The sequence below is a fragment of the Haliotis rufescens genome, unplaced genomic scaffold (assembly GCF_023055435.1).
Source record: "Haliotis rufescens isolate VD_foot unplaced genomic scaffold, xgHalRufe1.0.p SCAF_6, whole genome shotgun sequence".
In the NCBI taxonomy this organism is placed as follows: domain Eukaryota; kingdom Metazoa; phylum Mollusca; class Gastropoda; order Lepetellida; family Haliotidae; genus Haliotis; species Haliotis rufescens.
In genome coordinates, this window is record NW_025964334.1 from 56,177,875 (window position 1) to 56,188,278 (window position 10,404).

The 10,404-nt window shown below is 43.4% G+C and overlaps 1 protein-coding gene across 1 annotated transcript in view; it reads right to left on the reverse strand.

Moving 5' to 3' along the window:
- The window catches only part of LOC124146848 (1,5-anhydro-D-fructose reductase-like), a 22,692-nt gene extending 15,360 nt beyond the window's left edge, over nucleotides 1-7,332 (reverse strand). The window contains exon 1 of the mRNA XM_046517331.2: nucleotides 7,198-7,332. Within this exon, the coding sequence (XP_046373287.2) occupies nucleotides 7,198-7,278 (81 nt within the window). The 5' untranslated portion in view covers nucleotides 7,279-7,332. The remainder of the gene's footprint in view (nucleotides 1-7,197) is intronic.
- Nucleotides 7,333-10,404: the final 3,072 nt, after the last annotated feature.

Here is a 10,404-nt window from a genome sequence, read left to right on the forward strand (position 1 = left end):
TACATTAGCAGATAGTCATCAATACGTCAGCCGTGTTACAGTAGCATGCAGTCATGAATACGTCAGCCGTGTTACAGTAACACGCAGTCATCAATACGTCAGCCGTGTTACAGCAGCAGACAGTCATCAACACGTTAGCCGTCTTACATTAGCAGATAGTCATTAATACGTCAGCCGTGTTACAGTAGCATGCAGTCATCAATACGTCAGCCCTGTTACAGAAGCATGCAGTCATCAATGCGTCAGCCGTGTTACAGTAGCATGCAGTCATCATTACGTCAGCCGTGTTACAGTAGCAGACAGTCATCAATACGTCAGCCGTGTTACATTAGCAGATAGTCATGAATACGTCAGCCGTGTTACAGTAGCATGCAGTCATCAATACGTCAGCCTTGTTACAGTAACATGCAGTCATCAATACGTCAGCCGTGTTACAGCAGCAGACAGTCATCAACACGTTAGCCGTGTTACATTAGCAGATAGTCATCAATACGTCAGCCGTGTTACAGTAGCATGCAGTCATCAATACGTCAGCTGTGTTACAGTAGCAGACAGTCATCAATACGTCAGCCGTGTTACAGTAGCATGCAGTCATCAATACGTCAGCCGTGTTACAGAAGCATGCAGTCATCCATACGTCAGCCGTGTTACAGTAGCATGCAGTCATCCATACGTCAGCCGTGTTACAGTAGCATGCAGTCATCCATACGTCAGCCTTGTTACAGTAGCATGCAGGCATCATTACATCAGCCGTGTTACAGTAGCATGCAGTCATCAATACGTCAGCCGTGTTACTGTAGCATGCAGTCATCATTACGTTAGTCGTGCTACAGTAGCATGCAGTTATATGACGGCGGTCTGTGTATATCGAGTCAGGACCTACACACTAACCTTTCCGGTTTCTATTCTTCGACCACTATTGAAGTTACTGTGGACAGGGACATTTTATTTTGACCTGAGCCTCATAATGTCAGCAACATCCCTGTGACGTTTCTATCTGACGATAAAGTCTTAGAACTGTAGATAACTTGGACGAAGATAACGGTAATGGAGCTTATCAGGTGTTTGAGACACACACATGAATGGACGACAAACTACAGTTGATAAAGTCGTTAAAGATAATAAGAAAAAATTTTCGTCAACCATGTTGATGTGACGATCTACGGTGACAAGGGAAAGAGTATCTGAAAGTGAGTGAGAGAGTGAGTGAGTGAGTGAGTGAGTGAGTGAGTTGGGTTTGACGCCGCTTTTAACAGTATTCCAGTTATATCACGGCGTGCCAGCTTAATGTGGGAGGAAAGCCCGAAGTGATGCAGGTCTCAGACCTTTACCACTTCGGTGAAACCCACGAGCACGGGTAGGGTGCTGACAAACCTAGAAACATAATCGGGGCGAACCGGGATTCGAACCCACAATTATAGGTTTCTGGCGTGCCCAAGGGACGCAACTCTGATCAGCGAATCGCGGCGCCTTAGACGACTGGGCCCCGTGCCCCATCTGAGAGTGAACGTGACTGGCTAACATGTACTAAGCCTTACGTTAAACATCAGCTGAAACAAATATATAGTGCGCAACGGAAGAACTTTGATCGCCTTAATAGAAAACTGAAAAGACAGTATTAACTAAAGAAACAACTAAACTTATTGGACAATTAGGTACAGATAAGGATTTCTGGAAAGTTATCGGCAAAATCAGTATTGGAAGTGAAAGAAATTCCGGGTTACCCATGAAAGTGATAACAAAGGAAGCACTTTGTGCTCAGATAAACCGTCACTGCTTGAAATTGCAAACCGGGCTTTAAAGTCTACTTCAGTCTACTCGGAGAAAAACCAGGATTTGGACAACTGTCATTTACAAGTGAGTGAGTGAGTATGGTTTTACGCCGCTTTTAGCAATATTCCAGCAATATCACGGCGGAGGACAACAGAAATGGGCTTCACACATTGTACCCATGTCGGGAATCGAACCCGGGTCTTCGACGTGACGAGCGAACGCTTTTACCACAACGCTACCCGACCGCCCCTCATGTCATGTCATGGTTGGATAAGGGAGAAGCAGCGCGCTCTTTAGAAGATGAAGATGCGATTCTGAATCAGACTATAACTAGAGATGAGGTTGTGAAGGCAGCAGTGAGTGACAAGTCTTGAAGGCAGCTGGGCCATACAGTGTTCCGGAAGAAGTTTTGATAAACGAATACTGCTTTGATATTTTGTATAACCGTTATTCTGTTTGTTTAGAAGGAGGCATCAGCCCTGAAAAATGGAAAAGTAGCGTCATACTCCCTATCGTTAAGACGGACACCAATATCCGAATCCCGTCCACATATAGCGTCATAAGCTTACTGTCTGTACCCTGTATTGTGATGTTTTAAATCAACGTCTCTCAACATGGCTTGAATTAGAAGATTTTTTTGGGAAGAGCAGAATGGATTCCTGAAGAAAAGTTGTTTTGACTACTTGTTCACCTAATATTCACTTGTTAAAAACAGATTAGATGCAAAACAACAAACGTATGCATGTTTCATAGACTTTAAAAAGGTTTTCGACAATGTGGATAGATCATGCCACTGGTTTAAACAGAGGAAAGTGGTCGATGTTAAAACGATACAGTCATTGAATAACATTATAAAATGTGCTGTGCGTGTCCCCTTTGATGGCCCCTTTCTTTGACGTAGCTAAAGGTGTGACGCAGGGCTGTTTGTCGTCACCCTCGTTATTTGCCCTATTATACATAATCTAGCGATTGATATCAATGACCCGAGGTATTGCGTCATGATGGACATCGTACACGTTTCTGTACGACTTTGCATCGACGATGTTGTCCTTCTAGCCCCAACAGACGACAAGTTACAGCGTATGCTGGGTGTGGTGACAAGCTGGTGCTCCAAGTGGCGTCTCAACGTTAAGAGGAAAACCAAGATTGTGCATTTTAGAAATAAGTCTGTAGAACCCTTTACATATCCATTTTCGTGTGCCTATAAGTACCTGGGTTTGTTGTTCGAGGTGTGAGGTGAGGTGAAATTGGGTTTAACGTCTCGTCCAAAATTATTGCACTTATATAGCGACGTGCATGCACGTGTGTGGCTGTTTGTACTAGTCCGGACTGATGCCGATTTATAGTGCTAGCACACTGAGATACCATGCCGCAGTTTAACATGAATACCCCACTCAAACACAGTATACTGACTCCGAGCCGACCACTCCTTGATTTAGCCCCTTAATGCCGAGCGCAAGGCAGGATAACAACAAGTACCATCTTTTAACGTCTTTTGGTATGACGCGGCCCGGGACCGAACACCGGACCTTCCGCTCCCCGGGCGGACGCTCTACCACTAGACCACGGAGGCGGTCTTGTTCGAGGAGCATCTCAACATGCAGTATACTATAAAGGAGAACGCCAAGAGTGCTGGGCGCGCTCTGTCTCCGGTGACATGGCTCACGACGTTTTCACAAAACTGTATGAATCATCTGTGATACTGCTGTACAGGGCACCGATATGGGGACCTTACAGCCACAGAGAAATTAATAACATACAAAACAGAGCCGGACGCTTCATCATAGGCGTGTCACGTACAAGACCAGACACTAGCGGTCCAAGGTGAAATGGGTTTGTCCTCGTGCCTCACAAAACAGACTTGAAACATTCAGAAGGTTCTTCAAAGTCAACGAAAACGAAGATGATATACTGCCACACAGAGGTTTAGAATGTATCAAAAGAAGAAAAATCATTTTTTAACACTGCCATTAAAATAAGCAAGCATTTGGATACTTAGGGCTTGATATTCATGCCAGGCTCAACTAAGTATGCGATGTCTCTTATAAATAAAAACAATAGATGAAATACGTGGTTTGAACAACTCTGGAACGATGATCGAATCCACAGCATGGGAATAAGCTACGCAACTATCATCATTTTCAAAAATGATATTGCCACGGAACTTTACTTGCAAACCGTTATATCCAGGAATCTCAGAAAATGTCTCTCCAGACTACGTCGTGGAAGCCTCTCCCTCATGTGGAGACAGGTCGGCACAATAGACCCCCCCCCCCCCCCCCCCCCCCCTTTAGAGCACAGAATGTGTTATTTTTGTACCAGAGTGAGAACAGAAGTTCATTTCCTTTATTATGCCCTAAAATACAACATCAATTGTCTTGTTACAGACCGCCTCCGTGGTCTTGTGGTAGAGCGTCCGCCCGGAGAGCGATAGGTCCAGGGTTCGATCCCGGGCCGCGTCATACAAAACGACGTTAAAAGATTGTACTTGTTGTTACCCTGTCTGGCGCTCGGCATTAAGGGGCTAAAACAAGGACTGGTCGGCTCGGAGTCAGTATACTGTGTCTGAGTGGGGTATTCATGTTAAACTGCGGCATGGTATCTCAGTGAGCTAGCACTATAAATCGGCATCAGTCCGGACTAGTACAAACAGCCACACACACACATACACGTGCATGCACGTCGCTATATAAGTGCAATAATCTTGGACGCGACGTTAAACCCAATTTCACCTCACCTCACCTCTTGTTACAATTCTAAAGAGTCTAAAGATCTATTCATTAAATTGTTATCTGAAAATAATCCTAAGCGCATCAAATGTATTCTTCTACCACAAGAAACATATTTTTAGACGACAATTATTCAAATGAAAGTTGCATTGTGTATTGTTCTACATCATTTTATAACAATTATATCATTACAAATGGTATTTTACCGTACGTAATATAATAAATAGGTTGTGTCTCGTGATCCAGAGCGCTGAGCCAAACCAAACGCTTTCCTAAGATAATGGTGATCTATTCTTCTAGGAGTCACCGCGGAAGGCAAGGTGGTGCGGTGGTTTGAAGGACTGGTATCTGTATAGGTGCACGGCAGATAATTTTACATATCAATGGCCAAGAGGCCCCGAGAAGGATCACGCACCTGAAGCCCCGACCACGTGGCTACTCGACCTACTTTTTCTCGTTAGTCATCCGCGTGTCCGCGAACCTCCACGAGAATACGGATTGACCCGGAATGTGACGAGTGGCCACGATTGTAGTTAATCGTGATTTCTTGGGTCATCGTGTCTAGGAAAACACAGAATGCTTTGATAATCAAAGAAAGAAACGAGGGTTAACGAACTGTCAGTTTCGTTGAATTGTTAGTTTCGTTTCAATCCATTTCCTTATTTGTGACGGGTGCCGGTGGAGCAGGATACGCTCACCTTTTCGCGACGAACACACTATATCATCACTATTTGATTGTGATTCATAAACACATATTTATGACATCGTACAATGCATTCTGATTTCAGTAGATATGTCTTATGATAATGGAAAGAGTTTTGTCGTTTGTACTTAAGACTGTATGTTGTGAGTGAGTGAGTGAGTGAGTTAGTGAGTGAGTGAGTTGGTTTTAACGCGGCTTTTAACAGTATTCCAGTTATATCACGGCGTGTCAGGTTAATGTGGGAGGAAAGCCCGAAGTGATGCAGGTCTCAGACGTTTACCACTTCGGTGAAACCCACGAGCACGGGTATGGTGCTGACAAACCTAGAAACATAATCGGGGTGAACCGGGATTCGAACCCACAATCATAGGTTTCTGGCGTGTCCAGGGGACGCAACTCTGCACAGCGAATCACGGCGCCTTAGACGACTGGGCCACCCGTGCCCCCTAAACATTACCTAGCTACATGCATTCTTATTGATTATTGATACTCCATGTTTGTCGTAGGATCGGGTTAGAATGAAGATCAAGTGCTCTGGCCATGCGATGTTGCTGATTATATTTTTAAATATATATTTACGTTTGTTATCGGACGCAAATGATGAAAGGCTGGTCGTGCCATAAACCAATTGTCTTCCTGTCCTTGACCCGGTGATATTTAGATGTCCTTGACAGAGCTGGAATATTGCTGACTGTAGCGTGAATCATTAACTGTCAAATCATCTTCCTCCTCTTCCTTAAACTCAGTACACGTCGGGGCGGTCGGGTAGCCTAGTGGTTAAAGCGTTCGCTCGTCACGCCGAAGAGCCGAGTTCGATTCCCGACATGGGTACAATGTGTGAAGCCCATTTGTGGTGTCCCCCGCCGTGATATTGCTGGAATATTGCTAAAAGCGGCGTAAAACCATACTCACTCACTCACTCAGGGCATCTCCGTACATCCCTACTTGCCGTGAAGAGTTTAATACCTTAGGTGTCGTGGCCCGCTGGTCTGACATTTTTTCACCCACACCTAGCCTTGTAGACCTCCGATAAGAAAAATGCACATTTTGGAGAAACAGACATTCAAAAGGTGCACTTATCAAACATTCAAATATGTTTCTAAAATAGTCATGTAATGCCTAAGATGTAAAAATTTGAACCTTTTATTCTGAAATACTAAGGGAGATGTTAGTAAAATAAAAAGGCACATATTCATGCTACATTCTTTGACAAATGCTCCACATCACAATTACTCCTCTGCATCAGTTTTGCCATGATGTACAGATTCCCGTTGGCTGGTACAGTGATTTATTGCGTATGAAAACCTAATGGTGCCACTTCGGTAGCATACTTGTATTTTTATAAATTTCATTTATTTGTTGATGTTTTTCGAATTTTCATTATTTGTCGGTTGAAATAAACTTGAAGTAACGAGAAAATAATCGAAGTAACCAGAAAAACTTGAAGTGACGAGAAAAACGCGAAATTTCTAGAAAATTATAGAAATATCGAGAAAATAATCAGGTAACCAGAAAACACTCGAAATTTCGAAAAAATAATTAGATAATTGGCATAATGAGAAATTTAGATGTAAAAAAATATAATTATGCAACAAAAGTGGTACCATTAGGCTTCCGTAATTGCAATAGCCGGTCGCTGCTGAGCTTGCACATATCATTGTGACAACGAGATAAGTCGAGAGATAGGATTACTTCATTATTTCACGGGGACGAGTGTGAAACAGACATACATCATTCATTTCTGATCTTACTCGACTTTAAATAAATGCCACTTTACAAATCAGTTATATCTAGTCTTGTCACTTTATGGTCAGAAGTGTCGTTGGCTCGAACAGTTCTATACAATCCACCCCCTCCCCTTTGTATCGTCAACCAGACCAGATTCCTCTTTTAAAACCACGTGTATGTCGTAAATATTGTCTAGTCTTGTGATACGCTCTAAAAGCGGCGTACAAGTCCTGCCCCACACTCACACTTCCCCACCCCTCTTACCTCCCACACGGTCCACGTCCCGCACCCCACGGCCGGAATCTGGTCACCCCCGGGCAAAGCAACCGACTTGGGAACAGACATCGTTAAATCTGACACCTCTCAGTCTTATCGGTCTAAATAATAGCCTTTCGTGAATGACCCCCTGCACTGACCTCAATAACTGGGTCATGTTATCTGAAGATGTACGCCTCGCCCGACTGACGTGTACAAATTCAAACAACAGTGTCATTGAAGCTATATTCGAGTAGAGATGAAGATCTATGTCATCAGTATTGACTGAGAGTCTAATACTTGCCCGAAATTAGGTTAAATCCAACCCAATATTGACCGAATGGTTTACGGGGGATCATTTCTCATTTCCGGTACATTTTCACCTCGAAATCCCGGACGCTGTTAATCTGGACACTCTTCTTTCGGAACTTCTACCGTTAGGTGGGTCTACATGGAATTTAGACCAGCCCTTTAAAAAAAATAGTTTACGAATCCGTCGACTCCAAAAAAAATGAAATGTGAGAAAAATAAACAAATGAATACCAGTGTTATATTCCGCCGACCAAAAAAATATGAAATGCAAACAAACCCCTTATTTACGGTCGCTGTCAAAGAGCTGTTAAAGAATTAAAAAAACAGCGAAATAAGACATATCGCGAGAGGAAACTCCCCCAAAACGTTTAACTGAAATTAGAAAAGATACTAAACTGATAAATTGTCCGGTCAACCGACCTGCTCTCTTTTTGACCCGACTCGGTAACCCCCGAAAAGGTATCGCCTTATTTGCAGAGGAATTTACTCATCGATTCTGATTAGTTTATCCGCAAATGTGTTAATCCCCATGACATCATTAAGAACGGTCCGGTCCGCGTTAAAAACTGTATTGTATATGACTATCATGGGAAAAGGAAGGGTCAAGAATTTGAAGCTATTGTAACCCGCTGTTGCAGACACTCCCTTCAAATAATGCATGTAAAAACAAACCGCATATGTTTCTTTTTCGTCTGAATAAAAAAACACATTTGTGAGCAACACTGTTCGCTGGCATGTATTTGAAGAAGTATAGAACAACAGTCGGTTGATATTTTTCGGTTCAGGTTTTGGAAACGATATTGACATGACTGACAATCTGACTTGAACTTGTCTGACATATTTGGTTTGTAACTTTGCATTGACAAGATCAGCTGTGTCATGTGTGAACATATACAATGTGTACAAATGGTAGTTTTTTTAACGCGTTAACTCTGCCTTTCACCTGTTTGTTATATTGACCTAGTCCCCTTTTGTGTTGAATATCCTGGTGTGATTTCCGTGGAAAGGTTTTCATGTAAGAGCAGACTAAAATGTGGATTATTTGTGCGGGAGGACCTGATTCCGTGGCGTTATACTCCCACGACGTGGGTCGTCGACTAGACTAAGATGTGTTTGTTTGTTTTTTAACGCCACACTCAGCAATATTCCAGCTGTACGACGGCGGTCTGTATATAATCAATCTTGGATCAGATGTTCCAGTGATTGACATCATGAGCATCGATCCTCGCAATACGGATACGCTGAGGCAACGAAGTCAGCGAACCTGACCACCCGATCCCGTTTGTCGCCTTATACAGCAAACAGGGGTTGCTGAAGACCTATTCAAGCCCGATCTTCATGGGTGACCAAGCCCAGAACCACCGGTGTGCCACGTTTCATGTTAGCTGGTGTGACAGGAAGAATATTGCAGCTTAAACAACACTCGTTCACTTAACACACTCCTGAAATCTGTGATTCTACTAACGACTGCTCATGTATTCATTCACACAACAATCACATCTGCCATCCCAAATGTGGAGGATTGCACACATATCAAACCTTGGCTGACGAAGAAGATGTTATCCCGGGCATCTGACGTCTCGGACGATGTCGTTTTTTTCCGTACACGTGATCAGGGGGCACGGGTGGCCCAGTCGTCTAAGGCGCCGCGATTCGCTGTGCAGGGTTGCGTCCCTTGGGCACGCCAGAAACCTATGATTGTGGGTTCGAATCCCGGTTCGCCCCGATTATGCTTCTAGGTTTGTCAGCACCATACCCGTGCTCGTGGGCTTCACCGAAGTGGTAAACGTCTGAGACCTGCATCACTCCGGGCGTTCCTCCCACATTAAGCTGACAACTGGAATACTGTTAAAAGCGGCGTTGAACCCAACTCACTCACTCACTCACTACACGTGATCCGTTAATCGGGAATATGTTACCACGGGATATTTCAGTCCGTCAAAGAATCAACTATAACATACTAGTTTTATTGTTCAAGGCATTCTACAACGAAGCTCAAACATGTCTTGCTGATCTCGTAGTGAAGTACCTGCCATCATGTCCCTCCCCTCAGGTCATCAGTCGACTCAAGGCGAGGTCTGTACCTTCACGTACTAAGACATTTGGCAATGGGTTATTTCAAGCTTCATCAAACTCCCACTTGGTGTCAGCTGAACGGCAGAACTATGTACTTTCAAATCCAGATTGAAGACATCTATTCAATGAGGCTTTCATCAACATGTCCACATAACTGTTTTTTCAGATATGTTCCAGATTCGACAGTGCTTCTATTCATCCATCCATCCATTTATCCCTATCCATCCATCTATCTTTCTATCTATCTGTCTATCTATCTATCCATTTATCCCTATCCATTCATCCATCTATCTGTCTATCCATCCATCATCCACCCATTTATCCCTATCCATCCATCTATCTATCCATCCATCCATCCATCCATCCATCTATCTATCTATCTATCTATCTAGCTACCTACCATCCATCTATCTATCCATCCATCCATCCATCCATCCATCTACCTACCTACCTACCTACCTACCTACCTACCCATCCATCCATCCATCCATCCATCCATCGTGGTGAGATGCACTGATGTACAGTAGCTCATATGTTATTAAATTCACAAAATAATAAGCAACACGGATTGTTGTCCTACATGTTTCAGCTTTATCTTCAGGGAGAAGTGATTACAGTTACAGAAAACTATTACGACGTCACAATGTAACAACAGATAAAGAACCCCAATACAAGGTGCATCCCCTCAAACGCTCAAGCATCCCTCACATCGACAAATGCGCAGCAGGAAAGGATTAACAATTTACGATATTCCCTTTCTTTAAAAGGAATACTGCTGATGCCATGCAACGTAAAGCTAAAGAACACTTTTTCATTAAAAAGATGTGT